At 36.5% G+C, this 23646-nt stretch overlaps 2 protein-coding genes across 17 annotated transcripts in view; one reads left to right on the forward strand and one right to left on the reverse strand.

The window, feature by feature from the left end:
- The window catches only part of LOC139960267 (inactive rhomboid protein 1-like), a 56552-nt gene extending 51963 nt beyond the window's left edge, over positions 1-4589 (forward strand). For all 8 annotated transcript variants that reach the window (XM_071958496.1, XM_071958501.1, XM_071958499.1 and 5 more), the window contains 4 exons: positions 77-241; positions 1213-1313; positions 1863-2016; positions 2325-4589. In XM_071958496.1, the coding sequence (XP_071814597.1) occupies positions 77-241; positions 1213-1313; positions 1863-2016; positions 2325-2756 (852 nt within the window). In that variant the 3' untranslated portion in view covers positions 2757-4589. The remainder of the gene's footprint in view (positions 1-76; positions 242-1212; positions 1314-1862; positions 2017-2324) is intronic.
- The window catches only part of LOC139960263 (ankyrin repeat and fibronectin type-III domain-containing protein 1-like), a 216172-nt gene continuing 196629 nt past the window's right edge, over positions 4104-23646 (reverse strand). For all 9 annotated transcript variants that reach the window (XM_071958486.1, XM_071958485.1, XM_071958487.1 and 6 more), the window contains 19 exons: positions 22069-22289; positions 20348-20530; positions 19856-19977; positions 19664-19742; positions 19201-19314; positions 18824-18921; positions 18451-18541; positions 18167-18280; positions 17910-18012; positions 17561-17693; positions 16764-16976; positions 16445-16564; positions 15768-15974; positions 15253-15402; positions 15000-15117; positions 12946-13112; positions 12072-12240; positions 8074-8228; positions 4104-6159 (listed from right to left, as the gene is read on the reverse strand). In XM_071958486.1, coding sequence (XP_071814587.1) covers positions 5884-6159; positions 8074-8228; positions 12072-12240; positions 12946-13112; positions 15000-15117; positions 15253-15402; positions 15768-15974; positions 16445-16564; positions 16764-16976; positions 17561-17693; positions 17910-18012; positions 18167-18280; positions 18451-18541; positions 18824-18921; positions 19201-19314; positions 19664-19742; positions 19856-19977; positions 20348-20530; positions 22069-22289 — 2833 coding nt within the window. In that variant the 3' untranslated portion in view covers positions 4104-5883. The remainder of the gene's footprint in view (positions 6160-8073; positions 8229-12071; positions 12241-12945; positions 13113-14999; positions 15118-15252; positions 15403-15767; positions 15975-16444; positions 16565-16763; positions 16977-17560; positions 17694-17909; positions 18013-18166; positions 18281-18450; positions 18542-18823; positions 18922-19200; positions 19315-19663; positions 19743-19855; positions 19978-20347; positions 20531-22068; positions 22290-23646) is intronic.

A 23646-nucleotide genomic window follows, 5' to 3' on the forward strand; every position in this document is an offset into this window, starting at 1 on the left:
ACACTGAATACAGAAAAGTAAAAAGCAGATGTTTTTGTCCAAATTTCACTTATTTTCATATGTGTTGTTCCTCTAGATCTGCAAAGAGCACACAGATACTCCAAAGTATCCTCACACAACCTGCACCCTCACTGGCCGTCCATGTTGTATTGGTATCCAAGGAGAGTGTCATATTGTTAGTCGCCAATACTGTGACTTTGTCAATGGATACTTTCATGAAGAGGCTACACTATGTTCACAGGTTAGAGATCATGGTTGCATGATTTTATTGTTGCTGTTTTTGCTATTTCAATTATTATTGCAGCTGATATTGTTTTTGGTGTCTATCTATTTTGTTACAAGACACTGAAGTAGGTCCACCAAATGGTTGTACTGTACATTGGTTGTACTGTACATTGGTTGTACTGTACAATGTTTGTACTGCACAATGGTTGTACTGTACAATGGTTGTACTGAACATTGGCTGTACAATGGTTGTACTGTACAAAGGTTGTACTGTACAATGGTTGTACTGTACAATGGTTGTACTGTACATTGGCTGTACTGTACAATGTTTGTACTGCACAATGGTTGTACTGTACAATGGTTGTACTGAACATTGGCTGTACAATGGTTGTACTGTACAAAGGTTGTACTGTACAATGGTTGTACTGTACAATGGTTGTACTGTACAATGGTTGTACTGAACATTGGCTGTACAATGGTTGTACTGTTGAATGGTTGTACTGTACAATGGTTGTACTGTTGAATGGTTGTACTGTACATTGGTTGTACTGTACAATGGTTGTACTGTACAAAGGTTGTACTGTACAATGGTTGTACTGTACAATGGTTGTACTGTACATTGGCTGTACTGTACATGCTATAGCCAATGAAAAAAGAATGTTTCTCTCTTAACTTTTGAAAAAAGGAAGAAGGGCACTCTCCCCCCCTTTATGATTAGAATATCTCTTAGTCTACTCAGAGTGTAGGTGACAGTACATATATCCTTGCTATGTTAGTCTTTGGAACTCTGACTATCTGGGTACAATCCACATATACAGAGTGGTTCTGAGTTATTCAAGTAATGTAAAAGGATTTCAAGTCACAATTGAAATGACATGTTCAACTGTTTGCCAAAATGTGGATGGATGGTGTTTACATAACTGACTTATTACTGAGATGTTAGAACAATCATATCATCTTTATGATGTTTCCTTGCACTCTTACCAGGTTGATTGTCTTGATGATATCTGTGGACTGCTCAACTTTGTAAACACAGATTATCCTGACCAATTTTATCGTCTCTGGCTTTCCATCTTCATGCATGCTGGGTAAGTCCATCACAACATTTATTGAACGTATATCATAGGTAAGACCATTCATTTCAAGTATTATTGTCTATAAGACACCTCCTAATGTATGTTATGTTTTAACACAAACAGTCATAGTGGTATGTATCTATGATGAGACCATAGTAAGTCACATGCTGAATTGTTATGTTTGATATCCATTCAGTTGTTTGATTATTAATTATGCATTTATTCGATAGTTAGTATCATCACAAAGAAATGTTGTATTTTGGGAGGAGAAATCAGCTTATGAAAAATGTGGTAAACAGTGTAGAATTCATGTACCAATAATAAACATGTACTAATTCATTCCTCACAAAGTGGTAGTACACAATGTGTTGTTATTATGTGACGTCATTATTGAATTCCTGCGAAAAAGGAACTTGCCACTAATTCTGTGTGAAAGAACCATACTGCGACTGAGTTGCTTTAGTCTTATTTATGTTATTTTACATCACTGTGTGCATTCTAACTCATTATATGTGCTTGCTTAATGTGTTAATGCAATGTCGTGTTTCTGGTTTGTTTCAGTATCTTCCACTGCATTCTTACCATCATCATGCAGATGACAATTCTGAGAGACTTGGAGAAATTAGCTGGTTGGTTTAGGATTTCTGTAATTTACATATTCAGTGGTATCGGAGGCAACCTTACAAGTGCAATCTTCATTCCATTCAGAGCTGAGGTGAGAACTGCAGCATAGTTTGATGGTGCTTAAAATTATCATATGTTGCAAAGGTTGTTTGAGGTCAACAGAGATCAAACTGGGAGCTAATTTGTGTTTCACTTATTCTACCCTGAGTGTAGTGTCAAAGTTACCTGTGTAATTGCAAATTTGGATCTACAAAAGTGGAATATGATTTCAGAAAAGGAAAATGTATTTGACATGAATTAATTTCACTTCACTTGTTCTAGATTGTTATTACTAATGTTTATGTTAGTTATAGTTAGCTTACACAGCCTTTCATATTCATTGTCTCCTTTTGTTTTCAGGTGGGTCCAGCTGGGGCCCAGTTTGGTCTTTTGGCCTGCCTCATTGTTGAAGTTCTTCAGAGCTGGCAGATGCTTAAGAGTCCATTAAAAGCTATTGGTAAACTGCTCTGCATCATTGGTTTTCTATTTGTTTTAGGCCTGCTACCCTGGATTGATAACTTTGCTCACCTGGGTGGCTTTATCTGTGGCATTCTTTTATCTTTCATATTCCTACCCTACATTTGTTTTGGTGAGTTTGACAAACGGAGAAAGAGGATACAAATATTTGTGTGCTCCATTTTACTGGTGGCTTATTATATTCTGGCCATAGTCCTCTTTTATATCACCCCAGTCAGGGATTGTCCTTGGTGTCAATATTTCAACTGTATACCAATCACAGAAGACTTTTGCAATGATATGGAGCTACGACTTGAAGATAGAAGCACTTTATGATGAAAGTAAATGTACAACACCATGGAGTATATTCTGAAATAAACTGGCAGATTCCACTGGTGAAATTCTCTTTCAGATGCCATATTGTTTGGTAATTTGGAAATATTTGGAACTCAACTTGTCAGAAAACTTTAATTCTTTGTGACAGAGTAGTCTAGTGACAGTGGAAGCAGAGAGCAATCACAACGACCAAATCCCAAAATCAGTGTTCTGCTAATATTAGCATATCAAATTATTTGTTAAGAAAATGTTTTGCTTTGGAATAGTTAAGCAGTACAGATATTGCAGACTGTATTAGTAAAAAAAACCTTACTACTGGCAAAAGTTTTTCTAATTTCAAGCATTTTTGTGATTCTATGTATGAAATATTTTTCTTGTTGACATTAGTATAAATTTGCAAATTATGAAATGGTGGGAATGCATTTCATGAGTGTAAAGAGATTTTAATCTTCCAAATTGAGAAATTGTGGGTGGGTATTGTTGCCAACACACAGGAAAGAGCCATGTGGTGTTATATGCAAAGAGTGGGCAGGTGTTGGTGCAAACACCAAAAAGTCATGTGTTGTATGCTTGATACAGTGGTTATTATTCCATGTACTACTGGTATTTTTGTAAGTGAAGGTTTCCTATGAAAATCGTTGGTATAGATCAGGGGTGGGCAACCTTTTTGAATGAATGGGCCAGATATAAGGAGTTAAAAATTGACTGGGCCGCACCTAACCAACGACCCGCTGTTGATTTCAAACCTTTGATTCCGAGGACTTTCAAGCAATAGGTGTGTGTTCTTAATCTGTATTCACAAAAACATAATGTCAATACAGTACAGTTGATAATTAATGGGAATAATAGGCCAACCTGACAGCATCATTAGTGTCGATAAATTCTAAGCAGCTAGCTCATTTTTTTGTTATGATGATGTGATGTAAAATAGATTTTTTTTCTTTTTCTTGAGACATCTCACGGGCCGCAAAAAGTCACTGGCGGGCAGCATGTGGCCCGCGGGCCGTAGGTGTGGTTGGTGTATGATAATGAAATTTCACTTTGTATGTTTATGATGAGCTCCATTTGCTTAATCAGGGAGGTGTTAGAGATGGAGAAACAATGAAGCTATGTATACTGCCACCTGTAACAGTGGTATTGCTTCAGTTCATATCAGTAGTCAAAAGTGTACAGATAAATGTTGTCTTGAGTTCTTACACCTCCATAGTATTGCCATCTTTCATACATTTTCAACACTTTTAAAATATGGTTGATCTCATTTTCTGTTCAGAAGACCTTTCACATGTTCAGAAATAGGTAGCAACATACATATAGGTAGCAGATCACTGCAAAGTATTGTTTATACTCTTTTATTGTTTTAAGGAATTTCTAGACTGTAATAGTGTCAGCATTCCTTACGAAGGGTAATCATACTTGGTTTAATTAATAAATGGACCTGTCAATCACATGATTTGTAAGTGAAAAGCAAACTCAAGAGATAGTGAGAGGAGGTTATTACATGTGTATGTATTGTTTGTTTTTGACACTACTGGAGAGATTCCCGGTTATGAGTGGTTAAGTCAAGTTTGTGACCAGAATACCTGGACAGTATTGTCAACCATGGGGAAGTTTTTAATTTATGTCATTTGTTTGAAGATAGTGGAGTCCACTTGACCTGTATACATAGTCATCTAAGTCAAAGTTTGTTTTTCTCTTAGTTTCTATTTCTTGACCTTGATGATGTTAACATTTATATGATTGAATATTTCCTTTTGCAATATAACAAGTATGAAATAAAGATATGATGCAAAGTTATGGTCACATTCATGCAAATATATTGAAACAATAAATTCATTTCTATTTGTTTGTTTGTTGTTTTATTATTGACAAAAATAACAGAAGAATGAAAATGTATGTTTCAAGGTTTTTAATTTATTATTTACATTGTCTTTCCAATATTGTGAAAAATACCCTTTGTACAATTACTGTACATTGTAAAAAATTGTTTGTACAATGCAGCAAAAAAGCTGAAATACTAAGTATATGGAAGATATCACTATTTACAAATATCAATTTTCTACAAAATGCCAATATGTGAAAAGGGATAAATTAATGTAAGGCAACTAGCAGTGCATTACCCACACAACCAAAAGGAAAGACATCCTAAAGAACACAAACATTGCACTACAGACAAAAAAAAGGAAAGAAAACATGAAAAAGCCTAATTCCTATCTTTCCATGTCCTCCACTGTGTATATCAAACATATTTCTGTTGCATAGCTTCTTAAATATGCTGCTACTGTAGAACACTTAAAACAATTGAAAGCAGAAACATAACAAAGTTGCACTATTCTAAATATTATCACACACAGCTCTAAAATTGAAAGAAACACCAAGAAAATTAAATTTGGCAAACAAAGATCATAAAATTGTCCCTAGAAATATTTTGAGGTAAAATAGGGTGACTTCAGGCAGAATTTTAGTCTTGATATGTTACAAAGAAAACATTAAAGAGCTGCTCAGACTTTCAGTTATGAATGCTATATCTATGGAATGCTCCTTTAAGGCTAAATAAGGGACAATGTCACAGGCCCCTCAGTATAGGACTAAATGTGAATGTCTATCTTGTGTGTCATGAATTCAAAAACTTGATCAAAACATGTTCTTTGAGCTTCATATAAACATCCTATTGCGTTTTGGGTTTCATCTGAGGAACTGAGTCATTACATCCATGTCCTGTCAGCTACTGTTTATGAACCTCAACTGTTTAAAGGAGCATTTCTCAAATATGAAACAAGTTAGAATACCATCCATCTGAACAGTGTGGCAGTGTTAAAAGTGACTTATCAAGACTAATTTAAAGCCTTTAGTAAATAGTAAAATTAAAATAGTTTGGCCAAGGTAGTTGTTTTCTAATAAGTTGATATTTGGCTGATAAACAAATCAATTAAATATTAATGTCATCATCATTGTGGGATGAAAACAATGTACATCTAAATTTTAATGACTAATTAGCCAGGAAGTACAAATGCTTTGCTTTTTCAATATTCCACTGTTAACAAATGTGTATAAGGAAATGTCCTGATTTAAGATGATCACATTAGGTTTGGTCCCATTTATGATGGTATGATATTGCACTGGCCCTGTATCATATGCATGTAGAGGGCCCTATATTGGAGACATCAGCTTCCTTGGGCCTCACAAGCAACTGGCCTTTTGTCCATGGGTTCTGTAGCTGGAGTGGGCAGAAATCATCTAGCAATGTGTGTTCCATGTTTCCCACTGAAGCAATTAAACAGAATTCATGCCATTGGTCCTCATCGTAGAGTGGCGCGTCCAGCTTACGACTCTCTATTGTCTTATTCAATTGCTGAATAACCAAGTTGACTATTTCTCGACATGTTGTTCTGTTGGTCACATGAAGCTGAACATGAAAAGAGGAAAACAGAAAAGAAGACAATATAAATCAGTTCTATTGAAGTACAAGACTTGTCACCTCATTAGAATATTGTTCCACGGTTGAAAGATCACAGGTTAAACCTTTCATTTTGGATGAGAATTCAGAGAACTATATGCTGATACCTTCTCCAAGATGCTTAAAAGGATTGTCTGGTGGCCCAAAGAAGTTCCCTTAAAAAATAATAATTAATTTTCCAAACATGTTGTCAAAGTATGAGAACGCTAATGTTGCGTTTGACAGAGAAACAATTTTTTAATCGTTAAGGATGGACATTTCCAAAATGATTTGAACAGTACAGAACGTGACGTCATCTACGCTAATGCAGATTGCGACATAAACCCATGCTCCGTACAGTACTTACAGTAATCACAACAAAACCCGCGTTTGTATACAGATCATTTTTTCCCTTAATTTTCGGTGAAATTTCTTACAAATTAGATATGTTTCAAAAACTCCTTAAGCCGCCATATATGTAGTAGATCGGTGGTTTCGTGGTCTTTTTATAACACAAGATAAGTTTTAACAGCAGACTCTTCGTTGTTTATACATCGCGCTATCCAGCTCCAACGCGAGGAATGTTCACATGTAGGCTACAGTAATCACAACAAAACCGTGTTTGTATACAAATTAATTTCTTTCTTAATTTTTGGTGAAATTTCTTATAAATTAGATATGTTTTCAAAAACTCCTTAAGCCACCATATATGTAGTAGATCGGTGGTTTCGTGGTCTTTGTGTAACACAAGATAAACTTTAACAGCAGACTCTTCGTTGTTTATACATCGCGCTATCCAGCTCCAGCGCGAGGAATGTTCGCATGTAGGCTACTCTAACGTTTACAATCGGAAAGTTCTGTGAAGCCTAAGCTTCTCGGTACTACATTCTGCTCTGACATCGATTCCTCCAAGTTTCATCTTTCGGTGTTCCGAGTACTTTTCAAGTTTCCTTTTACTGTAAATTTTATTTCAGTGATTTCGAAGAACAGTTTATGAACTGTGGTTTGAGTGTGAGAGTATATTATGTGCAACGCTATACGTATACCAACTGGGCATGGTACAGAAGGCTATATACGTTCGCATTATCTACGTTATATAGGCAATCACATGTGCGTGTACACGTGAGAGTGTATTTGCTGCGGAAATGGGAGTGCTAACCTCAAGTCGCCTGTTTTGCCTATTTGCCAGCACTACGTCAATCACCATATTGATGCGTTCGAACAAACGGTACTTTTGGTGAGAAACTGGTGAATTTGAAAACCAGATTTCTACAAGAAGAAAACGTCGAATGGGGACAATTTTTATATGGTTAGAAAGAGAAAAATAATAACTACACGGACAATGTATCAAAATCTTTCACCAGACAATTCCTTTAACATTATCAGTCTTGAGGGAGATATGTTCTATTGCTTTGAGTAATGTGATGATGCAAGTAAACACAATAAACTTCAAGTGAAAATTAGTTTACTTTGTATTGATATGACTTTCCACGACACCACATCAGCACTAAACTCTGTTACGCTGCAGGAAGTTTACAGAAAATTAAACTTAAGTAAGCAATCATGCACATCCTACACCTGAGAATCTCGTTCCATGCATCGTAGGCTGATGAGGAAAGCAGATCGCACCATGCTATAAAACAAGGAGCCTATCGAGTATCATATATCCACACCTGTTTATTTAATTTTTGCTATTTTTATTGCTATACCCTGTTTTGCCCCAAAAGTTTCTGTAAGGGACACTTTGCAACTCTTTCCCCCTGGCTACACCACTGGATTATATGTTTCTTTGACAAAGTAATTAACCCACATTAAATGTTCAAAATCAGATCCACAGAAGATCAACATGAATTAGAAACTATAATTGATGGAAATAGGCCTCACCTTAACACTTGTTCCTTTGGAAAGACCTGATTGGTATGCTGGGTACACCTTCAGGATTCCTGAGGTTAGTTTGCTGGTTGGTTTTTGTTTCATGAAGCTCTCTGCATCCAGTTGGTTGTTGTTGAAGTTTAGGCTGGATACCTTCTCATCAATATCTAGAATAATGAATAAAGCCCATTAGTGGCATAGAGAAAGCTATGTTCCATTCAGTTCTTATGTAACATTTTCAATTCTTCAAATTACAAGAATGAATATTCAGCTGTAGCAGACACTCAATTTTCCTAACCCTCACTAGTAATATCCAGTAACCATCACTAGTAACATCCAGTAACCCTCACTAGTAATATCCAGTAACCCTCACTAGTAATATCCAGTAACCATCACTAGTAATATCCAGTAACCCTCACTAGTAATATCCAGTAACCCTCACTAGTAATATCCAGTAACCCTCACTAGTAATATCCAGTAACCCTCACTAGTAATATCCAGTAACCCTCACTAGTAATATCCAGTAACCATCACTAGTAATATCCAGTAACCATCACTAGTAATATCCAGTAACCCTCACTAGTAATATCCAGTAACCCTCACTAGTAATATCCAGTAACCCTCACTAGTAATATCCAGTAACCCTCACTAGTAATATCCAGTAACCATCACTAGTAATATCCAGTAACCCTCACTAGTAATATCCAGTAACCCTCACTAGTAATATCCAGTAACCCTCACTAGTAACATCCAGTAACCCTCACTAGTAACATCCAGTAACCCTCACTAGTAATATCCAGTAACCCTCACTAGTAACATCCAGTAACCCTCACTAGTAACATCCAGTAACCCTCACTAGTAATATCCAGTAACCCTCACTAGTAATATCCAGTAACCCTCACTAGTAATATCCAGTAACCCTCACTAGTAATATCCAGTAACCCTCACTAGTAATATTCAGTAACCCTCACTAGTAATATCCAGTAACCCTCACTAGTAATATTCAGTAACCCTCACTAGTAATATTCAGTAACCCTCACTAGTAATATCCAGTAACCCTCACTAGTAATATCCAGTAACCCTCACTAGTAATATCCAGTAACCCTCACTAGTAATATCCAGTAACCCTCACTAGTAATATTCAGTAACCCTCACTAGTAATATCCAGTAACCCTCACTAGTAATATCCAGTAACCCTCACTAGTAATATCCAGTAACCCTCACTAGTAATATCCAGTAACCCTCACTAGTAATATCCAGTAACCCTCACTAGTAATATCCAGTAACCCTCACTAGTAATATCCAGTAACCCTCACTAGTAATATCCAGTAACCCTCACTAGTAATATTCAGTAACCCTCACTAGTAATATCCAGTAACCCTCACTAGTAATATTCAGTAACCCTCACTAGTAATATTCAGTAACCCTCACTAGTAATATCCAGTAACCCTCACTAGTAATATCCAGTAACCCTCACTAGTAATATCCAGTAACCCTCACTAGTAATATCCAGTAACCCTCACTAGTAATATTCAGTAACCCTCACTAGTAATATCCAGTAACCCTCACTAGTAATATCCAGTAACCCTCACTAGTAATATCCAGTAACCCTCACTAGTAATATCCAGTAACCCTCACTAGTAATATCCAGTAACCCTCACTAGTAATATCCAGTAACCCTCACTAGTAATATCCAGTAACCCTCACTAGTAATATCCCGTAACCCTCCCACTAGTAATATCCAGTAACCCTCACTAGTAATATCCAGTAACCCTCACTAGTAATATCCAGTAACCCTCACTAGTAATATCCAGTAACCCTCACTAGTAATATCCCGTAACCCTCACTAGTAATATCCAGTAACCCTCACTAGTAATATCCAGTAACCCTCACTAGTAACATCCAGTAACCCTCACTAGTAATATCCAGTAACCCTCACTAGTAATATCCAGTAACCCTCACTAGTAATATCCAGTAACCCTCACTAGTAACCCTCACTAGTAATATCCAGTAACCCTCACTAGTAATATCCAGTAACCCTCACTAGTAACATCCAGTAACCCTCACTAGTAATATCCAGTAACCCTCACTAGTAATATCCAGTTAACCCTCACTAGTAACATCCAGTAACCCTCACTAGTAATATCCAGTAACCCTCACTAGTAATATCCAGTAACCCTCACTAGTAATATCCAGTAACCCTCACTAGTAACATCCAGTAACCCTCACTAGTAATATCCAGTAACCCTCACTAGTAATATCCAGTAACCCTCACTAGTAATATCCAGTAACCCTCACTAGTAATATCCAGTAACCCTCACTAGTAATATCCAGTAACCATCACTAGTAATATCCAGTAACCCTCACTAGTAATATCCAGTAACCCTCACTAGTAATATCCAGTAACCCTCACTAGTAATATCCAGTAACCCTCACTAGTAATATCCAGTAACCCTCACTAGTAATATCCAGTAACCATCACTAGTAATATCCAGTAACCCTCACTAGTAATATCCAGTAACCCTCACTAGTAACATCCAGTAACCCTCACTAGTAACATCCAGTAACCCTCACTAGTAATATCCAGTAACCCTCACTAGTAATATCCAGTAACCCTCACTAGTAACATCCAGTAACCCTCACTAGTAATATCCAGTAACCCTCACTAGTAATATCCAGTAACCCTCACTAGTAATATCCAGTAACCCTCACTAGTAATATCCAGTAACCCTCACTAGTAATATCCAGTAACCCTCACTAGTAATATTCAGTTACCCTCACTAGTAATATCCAGTAACCCTCACTAGTAATATCCAGTAACCCTCACTAGTAATATCCAGTAACCCTCACTAGTAATATTCAGTAACCCTCACTAGTAATATTCAGTAACCCTCACTAGTAATATCCAGTAACCCTCACTAGTAATATCCAGTAACCCTCACTAGTAATATCCAGTAACCCTCACTAGTAATATCCAGTAACCCTCACTAGTAATATTCAGTAACCCTCACTAGTAATATCCAGTAACCCTCACTAGTAATATCCAGTAACCCTCACTAGTAATATCCAGTAACCCTCACTAGTAATATCCAGTAACCCTCACTAGTAATATCCAGTAACCCTCACTAGTAATATCCAGTAACCCTCACTAGTAATATCCAGTAACCCTCACTAGTAATATCCCGTAACCCTCACTAGTAATATCCAGTAACCCTCACTAGTAATATCCAGTAACCCTCACTAGTAACATCCAGTAACCCTCACTAGTAATATCCAGTAACCCTCACTAGTAATATCCAGTAACCCTCACTAGTAATATCCAGTAACGCTCACTAGTAATATCAATGTTGAGAATGTTCTTTTTTGTGAAGGTCATATAGGTAGGAAGTTTGTTCTTCTGTTCAGGGAACTGCACTCTCTATTGGAGAAATCCTTACAATGAAGCCTAACTGTGATAATAACATGCCAAGGCTTGTTTACCAGCACATGTATTTAGAGTTGTATTTCTGAAAACTAAGAGAACTTTTGCTTGTGTCTACAAAACATGCACTTTTCTGCAAAATTATAATTATTTTTCTGCATCATTATAATATTTTTCTGCATAATTATAATTTATTCAATCTTAGTGAAAGCGCTAAAATCTGTGGATATAAAGTACCTCATAAAGTACCTCATGATCATAAAATATGATTGTTAGAAACCTGTCAGCACTGAAAGAGATGAGTTAGGTCATTAACATATGTATCAGTTTGAGTGTTTATAATAGAAGATCCACTTTAACGAACCCATCACCAAATTTATTTTTAGGCCTGGACTGAGTTCAAAGCACAACAACATTAATGATGTAATTTTAACACCCTAAAAAGCAAAGAGTAATACCTGAGCCTCCATCCTCCATGGTCTACCCTCTACTGGTATGTGTACAATGTATGCCTAGCAAGGTGTTCATGTTTCAATATTTTCTACTTGTAATGTGCAGTGGAAATGTAATAATGAAATGACATACATACCTTCAGTTTGTGGATTAGCTGTGTTTACATTGTTGTCATTCATTTCAAGAGGGGATGGTGGGGGTGCATAGAGAACCGAGAGAGGAACACCTCCAGTAACTTGTCTGTCCCTTGCATACTGTAAAATGTCTGTCAGCCATCTCATACTTTTCCAAATTGTTTCGAGATTCTGTTATTGAAGAAGAGAGATGAATTGAATTATTAACTGATAAACTTATGACAGCAGTACTTGTGGCCAAGAGCTAGAAACACCTTGACAAGCTGCAGGACCTATGGAAGTCCTGATCATGTCAGCTGGGGCAGTGCTATTCTTAGCTGATAAGATCATATTTAAACTAAAAGACAACTGGTATTAGGAGATTTTCTCTGAGCATTTGTTGGTCCACTTGTACTAAAAAAATTGTATGAGAAACAAAGTTGATTGTCCAGCAAGATTAATATTTAACTTTTGACTAGGTGCTTCCACTATAAACAAATTTATCATTTACATCTCAATTTATTTTTGTCCTACAAGAAATTTAGTCTATCAAATGCACACCACTTATTGACAGAAATACAACGGTTGACTTGAAAGTTGAAGCAAGGAGGGTACATGACAATAAACAAGATGAAATATAGATCAACTCCGACAGAAGTTACTATCAGAAAATTCACACACTGACATACTTCTGCAAGAATTAAGGCTATTATTGAAGTTCTTTGAATGTCTAGGTATTGAAACAAGATTCAGTTTCAATCTCTCTGCATTGCCTCAATGGTGACAAGGGTAATTTTCCTTTCCTAAACATGGCCAGCAGAAGATGTATATAATAGATAGACGCAATTAATATAATATGAATGCTACAGCACACAGATTACACAGGGGAAAACTTACTGTAACGAAATTTCCAATTTGGTCCTGCCTGTCTTTAGCATCAGTGAGTTCCTCGTCAGAGAAAGCTTCTCGTAACGTCTGCTGGGACAAAATATTGTCCAATTCTAGGATGGAAGACAGTCTTGCAAATCGACGTGTGAAGTTTGGATGGTATGTTGACAGGTGAGCTGCAAGGAAACAGGTAAGGTGATAGGAGCATTCTTAAAGCATCTGACAGGGACCTGTATAGCCAGCTCTTGAACCATTAATAACTTACTTATATTTCCTCATCCTGAAGATGATCATGCTCTCCACGGTTGAATTGTGAATGACGATCTGTAATTTACACCATAGAAACTGTTTCCATATTTTAAAAGTTAAAGATCAGTTCCTCAAAATTTACAATTTTGAATTGTTGGATCATGCCAACAGGCTCAGTGATTCCTTGCCATAGTTAATATGAGCACATTTAATGTAAACCATGCACAGAAGGTTTTAAGGTTTGGTCATTGTTAATGGCAAATGTGCAACAATATTCTTGCATTTCTGTTTATAGTTTCATATTAACGACAAACTTCATCCAAGCATTTCTTTTTGAGTTGCTCTCAAATGTTTTCAGACTCTGTTGCCAGTTGAAGTATTCACATAAAACAGGGTTATTGTACTCAATGAAAGTCATCATACGAGGGTCATCCAGCCATCATTGTTTGCTGTTAAAATGTTTCATAAATTTTCAGATATTGAACTCAAGTGGACTTCAAATGTCTTGGTTTGACCACAGAAAACAATAGCATTATTGCACTTTGGTGATCTACATTAATATTTTGATTGTATTACAGAGATCTTTGTGAAGAACAACTCTCCCATAAAGCTAAGACAAAGCTTGTCCCTGAGTCTGTCATTGTGTAAATCTTTGATGTCATAATGACAAAGCTTGTCCCTGAGTCTGTTATGATGTCAATCTGTGATGTCATAAAGACAAAGCTTGTCCCTGAGTCTGTCATTGTGTAAATCTTTGATGTCATAATGACAAAGCTTGTCCCTGAGTCTGTTATGATGTCAATCTGTGATGTAATAAAGACAAAGCTTGTCCCTGAGTCTGTTATGATGTCAATCTGTGATGTCATAAAGACAAAGCTTGTCTGCCCTGAGTCTGTTATGATGTCAATCTGTGATGTCATAAAGACAAAGCTTGTCCGCCCTGAGTGTTATGATGTCAATCTGTGATGTCATAAAGACAAAGCTTGTCCGCCCTGAGTCTGTTATGATGTCAATCTGTGATGTCATAAAGACAAAGCTTGTCCATGAGTCTGTTATGATGTCAATCTGTGATGTCATAAAGACAAAGCTTGTCCCTGAGTCTGTTATGATGTCAATCTGTGATGTAATAAAGACAAAGCTTGTCCGCCCTGAGTCTGTTATGATGTCAATCTGTGATGTCATAAAGACAAAGCTTGTCCGCCCTGAGTCTGTTATGATGTCAATCTGTGATGTAATAAAGACAAAGCTTGTCCGCCCTGAGTCTGTTATGATGTCAATCTGTGATGTCATAAAGACAAAGCTTGTCCGCCCTGAGTCTGTTATGATGTCAATCTGTGATGTCATAAAGACAAAGCTTGTCCCTGAGTCTGTTATGATGTCAATCTGTGATGTCATAAAGACAAAGCTTGTCCCTGAGTCTGTTATGATGTCAATCTGTGATGTCATAAAGACAAAGCTTGTCCCTGAGTCTGTTATGATGTCAATCTGTGATGTCATAATGACACTAGGATCTCAAACTTGTTACTTTCTCTTTGTTTCTCATATTTTGAGGATAGAAACAATTAACAGTGCTGAGACTGAAAGCAATGTCATCATTAGGTCATGTTTAGAGCTTCAGTGTTATAGATTCAACATTCTACAGAAAATAAACATTTTAAGATGTTTTGTGTTTGAAAAGCAGATAAAGTGTGTATAAAAGTGTACCTTGTTGTTCTGGCATGGAACAATAATGTCTTGCAAATTATAGCAATATTTATGCAATAAATGAAATAGATCTGGGCTGTACATCAATCTTTTTGAGAGTAAGTGCTCACCAAGTTCAAAGACTGGTACAGGAACAGAGATATAATCGGTGCCAATCAGCCACTCATCAGATGTCCCTGGACCAAGACAGACATTACCAGGAGGAGGAAACAGGAGTATGACAGAGACCTGTGGAGAGATGAAGCAATATTATTGTATAACTAACGTATTAGTCAGTTTATGAATCTACTATTGGACATAACTAATATTTCAATTAATGATTTGAAAAGGATTCCAATAATTTGAAAAGCCATTGATTCTAACCTCATCATTGAGCTCAATTATTTCTAGATCACAGATCCTATGGGCAAGTGCATCTCTTTCTTCAATGTTGACTGTTTTTAGTAACTCCTTAGCTCTGTCTGACAGTTGTTGCTGAAATTGCTCCTGAGCAGAAGATGGTTTTGATTTGATCTGCAAGAGAAAAAAAAGACTGCATATTTATACACATTGTTATACAAGAGGTAGTGGAAGAGACGTACATGATACCACATATTCAAGGTAAAATAACACACAAATGAGACCCACACCATTGCATTAGCATGGAGAATGTGAAACCTTAGAAACAGCACAAATAGGTTGATACACACTTCACTAAATAAGGTTAAGAGGCAGACATACACAGTACCTCATGATCATTGGATAAATACAACAAATGGATCAAGAAACCCATAACCAGGTCAAGATATCTCATAAAAACTATGTAAATTGGTGTCATCTTAACAGTAAAAATACATAAACTGATACACATTTCTACATGAAACAACCAGTCAACATACCTCATTAAGATCAAGATTATGCAACCATTGCCACTCTTCTTGAGAAACATTGGGATTGTCTCTAATTTTGAGGTGAGGCAGGATGTTTGGTTGTTTCTCAGGGACTTGAACCCTGATAGTGTCGACTGAGCTCCTCATCCGAAGGTATGCCAGGTACAACCCTCTTGTTAATGGGTGACCACTAGACCTGTTGTGGATCAACTTCTCCTGTAAACAAACCATAAATAGTTTATCTTCTGACTGCTTTCAGAGCAGTGATAACAAAAGCTGCATATTTTATATTGTAGGAAATCTTGTGAAGTCAAACAGAACACGTCAGATTGAACAAAATAGATAAAAATTTCGCCGCTGTATAGTAACATGAGAGAGATTCTTATCATTCAATCCAGGAAAGCTGCCTGCAGGTTATGAATTGTTCTAGTTCCATCATTCTACATTCAGATACAATCTCTGCTGCTGCTTGCTGTATCTGTCCTCTTAATTGACAAATGTTTACAGTTCCATCTACATCGCCTATACAAACTAAAACCAACAGGCCCTGAGTAGACTTGACAAGTTGCTATAGAGATGCTACGTAACAGAAGACTGTTTACAAATCCATTAACAAACTGACAATATTGGTTGGAAAGACAGATTGATTCCTTCCACCCTATACTTGAAATTTTACTTATACTTACTGGCAAGCTGTTCATGAGTAACTCTGAAGCAGAAGGAGTTTCCGTGCTCATAGATTTACGTTTCAGCATTCTGTTAAGAGGAATCCATTTCACTGCTGTAGATGGCAACATTCTTGGCTCCTGCAAAAAACACAGTTAACTTCTTTGTATGTTTGCACAAGTACTCTGTGAGATTGTCTTACAACTGTTTCAACACAACTAGCAATCACTTTCTATAGTATCAATCTAATTCATGAAACTGCTGAAGATATGGGACGGGTGCAAGTGATGGTCTGTAGTAATAAGTTGTGGGATGGGAGGGTTGGGGGGATGTCCTCACCTTTATATGACTCATAAGCAGCCATATCATAGTCCCATGGTTGTCCCTAATGGGCTCAAAATACAGTTGTCCAAGATCCTGGACACAGAGAACACTCTGGAGGTGTGCGACCGCAGAGAGTAGTTTGTTACGAAACAGGACCGTAGCAGAAGATGAATTGGAATGTGAGAGATCAGTGCGCAGGAGATCTACATCTTCCCAGGTCTTGGCAACCTAAAGGAAAATCAATATTTCATCAGTCATTTAAACCCTCTGGAACACATCAAATAATATGTTGCTTGCGTGTCAAATATCCTCAAGAAAAGAGTGTTTGCTTCTAAATGAAATGCTTCAATGTGGAATACAGTTATATAGTTTTTTTCAGCATTTCCTATTTATTGTAGATATTGCTTTAAATGTTTCAATATCCATAAATAGAATTTTCACAATCTTAACATCTATGCATATCTGGTTGTATTGTAACATGTATGGTTGTATTGTAACATATATGGTTGTATTGTGACATGTATGGTTGTATTGTAACATGTATGGTTGTATTGTAACATGTATGGTTGTATTGTAACATATATGGTTGTATTGTAACATATATGTTTGTATTGTAACATGTATGGTTGTATTGTAACATGTATGGTTGTATTGTAACATATATGGTTGTATTGTAACATGTATGGTTGTATTGTAACATATATGGTTGTATTGTAACATGTATGGTTGTATTGTAACATATATGGTTGTATTGTAAAATTTTAGCAAGGAAGTAAAAACCTGAATACCTCATGGGAGTAAAGATAGCTTACCTTCATAAACCAGAGGAAGTCCTGTTGATAGTTACTTGGGAAGTTTTCATCTGCCTCCACTATTGGTATATGGTCTTCTGTTGTCACCATTATCCTGTCTTCATGGTACAGGATGGTTGCCAAATAGATACCTCTGAAAAGGGAGAAACCACATCATGGTAAAACCGTGCTGGAAGCCGAACCATTGAAGTAGGCATTTTACTTACATAAAACATTAACAAATCATACAGAAATAACATTAAAATACTATACTCAAATCATATACAAATAAAAATCACACACAATATCAAAAACGAATTAAAAAAAGATATTTCAAGAATGCAAATAGCAAAACCTAAAAAGTCTTTACCGTTTAAGGTGTTTCTGGAACTTTGGTGCAGATTGGAAAAAATTCTTTAGACTCTTTCTGACTGTTTTTCTAACTTGACTGGGTGATGCACGAGGAGAACTCACTGTTGAAAAGTTAAAATATATGTGATTGCAGAAACTAAGAGAGCGTCAATTCAAACTTCTTTGAGACCAAAAGAAGAAGAATTAAAGTCACAGACACATATTACATGTTGAAGATTGCTTATGAACATAAATAAGATAATCTAGAATAATTACTTCTCATTTCAGCAGAATCAGCTGGTCTGCTATCTCGAACCTTTCTAAAGAGCTCGTCTACAAGAAACAGTTGATTGCTGAATCTTGGGCTACTGTTCTCGCAATCTCTCCAACCTGCAAAATGAAACAAAACATGGGAAACAAAAATAAATCTAGACAACCTTTGATATGGTCCTACATCTAGTTCTTTTCAGAAACAAGCAGTGCCATTTATAAGTGGGTTTGTTCTAGGCAGCAGCATAAAACAGAGATCTTATATGGAGGCAGCAGGGAGATTGACTTACTTGATGGAACAGCGCAGGATGGGCTTGAGGTTTGAGAGGGTCCAAAGCCCTTCATGTTAAAAGCAGAAACCCTCACATAGTATGTAGTTCCCTGTTGATGTAAAAAAAATGAAAACAAGCATAGAAATGTTAACTTGATCCATATTCGAAATGTGACCACTGTATGTTAATATATTACAAATGGAAATCCATTTTTAAATGAATATTTCTTGTGAATATTGCACCACCATAATTATACCTAGTGGTCTGACATTTGCATTTACAAAAGCAATTGGATGGTTTGCTCATCGTTATATTACTACAACTACTGAGATTGAAGTAGTTAATAAAATGATGGAGCTATTAGATGACATCTTGATTCAGACTAGCTTACCTTAATTAATCCTTGGATGACATAAGAAAGATTCCGAACATCATACAGTATGTGCTCCCCCGATAACAACTGAAAATCCTCAGATGTTGTCCACTCAACTAAACAAAGAAAGAAAGAATCACTCAATTTCTGGCTTCTGTTAATATCATATCATGCATAATCCATTATGTGTAAAGGTGTGTTAAACAAACCATATACGAAACCCTAAGATGATGACTTAAATAAATCTAATAGGGTATCATATAGGATAAACTGATCAATCCAAACAATGCATAGAGAATAGTAAGGCACTTGAGGAGCAGAAGCACCCTTTATGACAAGCATGTGCCAAGCACACATCTTATCAAGTGAGGACATGTTGACTAGAATATACTTACTTTTGTATCTGGTAACTGAAGCTCCATTAACATTGTGAGGTTCTTGAAAAGACACATGAAGTGCTGTACTACTGGCTACCGTGAGTTGGACAGATACCGGCACATCGGGGGCACCTGTCATTAAAATAGGACAGTAGACACCTTGCATTAATCAAACTACACATAGACACACCAGTATAAATATTCAGTTAACCTGCAATGAGCTGTTGATTGCTCTCTGTAACATTGCTAAACTGGATTGCTGTGAGGCTATTTTATTACCAGTACAAAGATGCAGAAGTTATCAAACATGATCATTGCAGGTTTGCTTTCACAGCCAAACCCAAGACTGAAACGACTTGGCGAAATTTATGAGAGAAAACTCTGTACACCCATTGGCACAGGCAGGTGGCTGGATACAGCACATGTAATGCCACAACAAAGGCTAACAAACTACAAAACAGCAAAAACAAAGGAAGCTTACGAGCACTCTCAAAGCCTTTCTTCATCCGTGTAAGAAGTTGTAATTGCCATTCCCATTCCATTAACTGCTTGCCAAGATCCTGAACAGATAAAACAAAAACACAACAAAAATGACTATAGAGAACTATACTTACAGTGATATGATGATATGATACTGTAAAATCAAGAAATAATATTCATTTCATACACTCACCTTTGTATTAGCATCCTTAATTTTGTTGGAGTTCACTATTCTGGAAGTTAAATCCTTAATGATACGCTCAGCACTGTTTATTAATTTGTTCAGCTTTGTTATTCTGGCGTCTTTCATCAGAACTGGAAGAAATAATGGATAGGTCAGTTGATCCGAAATTAAATATCAATACATTTTATGACAAAACATTCTAAGAAGTTTCATCGGGGCACATCTTTAAAACATGGTTTCATATTTGCAAATTTGCAATGACCAGAAATGAAAATGTAATCAATCGGTTGATAATGTACTTAAGTGAAAGTGTTTCATATATATCAATGTGAAGAAGGATCAATGGGAATGCATCGACACTGAATATAAAGCACTCCAGATGAAGCTAAAAAATGAACATCTTTGTCCAGATAAGAATACTAATCTATCATTTAACATATACCCATACAACCTTGGGTCTCCTTTAATATTAGGACCTAGAATACAATATTAAGAACTTACATCTGGAATTTTCTCTGGCTCCGTTAGCCAAAAGAAGTCTAGCCATGGGCATGTTATTGGTCATGATTGCAATGTCTAATGCTGTGAAGTCATCACTGTTTGCCTGGTTCACATCCAAAGTGTTCCATTTAAGAATAGCTTCAACCTCATCAAGGTCCTGGTGCTCCACCGCATCAAAGAAAGCTGATGAATAAAGAAAGAACACTAAATTAAGCACCATCCTCTCTCCTACAGCCACCTGAATAGCACCATCCTCTTTCCTCTAGCCACCTGAATAGCACCATACTCTCTACCATGGCCACTTGACAAACACTATCCTCTCATTCAGAGTCACCAGCTAAGCACCATCCTCTTACTCTGACCATGAGCACTAACGTAAGCATTATCTCTCTCATAACCCACTGATAAATGCCATGTTTTCTTTTCTGCAACTCATAAAAAATTAGCATCATCCTCTTGACCAGACCCTGACAATGAGTGTCAATTTGTTGTCTAGCTTTGAGCTCAGGAGAAGAACCAGGTGCACAGAGGGGTGCAAAGAGGGTGCTTTCTCAACGTGATTCCCTCGCAGACTAAGACTAAATGGTCCTATATCTTTCTGGAAGTCAATGAGGTTCTTGTTTTGATGCTAACAAAGTATTTTTTCAATACCCTAAGACTGCCTCTCTTCTTCTCTTGATAAACAAGTTATAAGCCACATATTAACTATTGCAACCAGTGCATACAATAAACCTCACAATTACACTAAGTGGCTCCTCTACTTTCCAAGTCAATTTGCCGATATTATGTCATAAACTCTCTCTTCAAAGTGCATGAAACTGATCTCTTTTTGTTTGTAATAAATCAAAATAACAAGTTGAATATGCAGCATTTCCTTCTCATGAACAATTTATGATACTGTTTGGCCTTCACAAATTGCATGGAATAGATTTACAAATTTAGGAGAATATAAGGCACCTGTGTAGAGGCCAATTAAATGATTATGTTGATACATAATGGGTGCTTTCTAAAAATTCTTGTTAACATGATTGGAATTGTTAACAAATATCCATGAAAAAGCTGTCTACTACATCTACCAAAACCAAAGGGAAAGGTTGTATTTTATGACTTTGGTCGTAAAAGAAAAATGAAAAAAAACTTATGCTATAAATGTGACAGTATGAATTTCACAATCTGAATGATATTCAGCGGGCTCATTCCTGGAAAAGGAACCCTCAGTGCTGAACACTACAATTAGAAATATCTTGAATTATGACCAAGCATCTGAAGAACAAAAGCTCTTCAAAGATTTGTGAGAAAACTTAGAAATCATTTTTGCTTAATTTTGTCTCCCTCACTACTATTGGTTTTGTTAATACCAATCTATCAGGCCTAAAGACACCACACATCTTTGTGGGAATTTCACAGACCTGTACAACTTCTTCTAAATTTCATTTGCAGAAGTTCCCTGAGCAAATGCCCAAGCTAATTTTAATCTAGTCACATTTGTATTCTTCAGCTTAGTGCAACTGACCCACATTTTGAACAAGGAACTAATACTTTGTATGTGTTATGCAATGTGTATTGTATGCTGTGATCACCATGGAAGTCTTCAGAGCTCTTTACATCTGGTTATGATATGCAGCAGGTGGTATGAAACCAGTTTAAATTCTCAACATGATTTGTATATGCATATATATGATGAGGGTAGAAGTGAAGATAATGAGGTTGTTTGTTCTAACCTTGAAATTCATTGATTAGTTTGGAGCCTCTCTTTGTCTTATCGGTTTGTCTCTCCATTATTGTGTCCACCTCTAAGCTGCTGCCATGTCTCTTCTTTGCAGACCAGCTCCTTTGCAGTCTTATTGGAGCTGATGGTGAAGGTGGTATGGAGTTGGCAGACTTGCTTTTATCACCTGCTTGTACAAGACTTTCCATGCTGTGTGCTTTGCGTACATCACCGCTGAGGTAAAAAAAAAATTAAGAAATTTTAAAATCTTTTGTTTGTTGTTTTGAGGTGGTGCCATGGTGGGGGTGGGTTTTGTATACAACTTACAAACTCTATACATGCTAAAGGAACATTGATCGTTAATACCATTAGGTTACCAGTTGACATAAGGCCATCGGTGACCTTTCAGTGAACTACTCTCAGTGTGGCATACGTAGCCACTTGACCTTTCACAGAGATGGTAATCTTCACTTAGTTTAAAGCTAGGGGTGACAATAGGAAAGAGGAAATATCACCAGTACCTTTAGTAATTCTCTACTTGAAGCCAATTTTAACAAAATTGCCTTAGGAAGCATTGATTACAACCTGTCATTTTGATGCTTTCAAAACAGTTATTTACTTTTCAGACAACTTAACAATGAATTTGATATGAAAATGGATAGCTAAACATCCTGATTACATAAGAGGACGAGATGTGAAAAGAAACTTGGCTTTGATTGGTTGAAATAAATATGGTGTTTGGCCAAAATATCAAAGTTCACAGCTTTCACTTCAGAAATTATACCTGCTTGGAGGCAAAGGAGACAGATTCTGAACAGATATAGCTTTTGTATTAGTGCATTGCATGAAGTAATTGACTCTTTTTGCATTTTGTGTATTTGTTAAGTCTGTTGATGCCATTTCCAGATTTATGGAATGTAAACATTTTTGTTGAATGGAAAACAGTTAAGTATATCCTACAAACTAATTTGTGATATAAACAGAAATGTTATTAGTTCCTCATGTTCATAAAGAGCAACAGCTACTGTAGTGGTCAGAGCTATAAGCTAGTGTAAGTAGGAGTGGTCTTCGGTCTATATCTGGTGAGACAGTTGTCCAGGAAGCAGTGTGAGCTACATAAACAGCAGTCAACTGAGTGATCATAGCCATAAGACTGTTAAAAGTAAGAGGACTGTTGTAAGCTATATGACCAATAAGTTAGCTATACAAGCCATAGTCTGAGGATTCAAACCATATTGAGTAGTTGTAATAAAAAAGTCTGTAAGCCTGGCCAATCAGGGAAATGTTTTCTGTTGTTCTTAAAATTACAAAAGAGAATTGAGAAATAGAAATAAATCACAACCAAACCAAACATGATGAAAGTCTAAAGAGAAAATGAGTTATATCTTAGAAGAAACATAACAGTTGTATCTATCTAGTTTGCATTATTTGCAAGGAATAATGATCAGAGATGATAAGAAGTAACAGTGGATAGATTTGGAAACTTCTATACATAGATATACATGAGTTAGAATGTTGCAAGTACCACAGTTAAATGTTGCCATCATATACTTCTTGATGATGTTGTTGTTAATGTAGCGTCATCATCAGG

This window comes from Apostichopus japonicus, chromosome 19 (assembly GCF_037975245.1).
Source record: "Apostichopus japonicus isolate 1M-3 chromosome 19, ASM3797524v1, whole genome shotgun sequence".
Lineage (NCBI taxonomy): Eukaryota > Metazoa > Echinodermata > Holothuroidea > Aspidochirotida > Stichopodidae > Apostichopus > Apostichopus japonicus.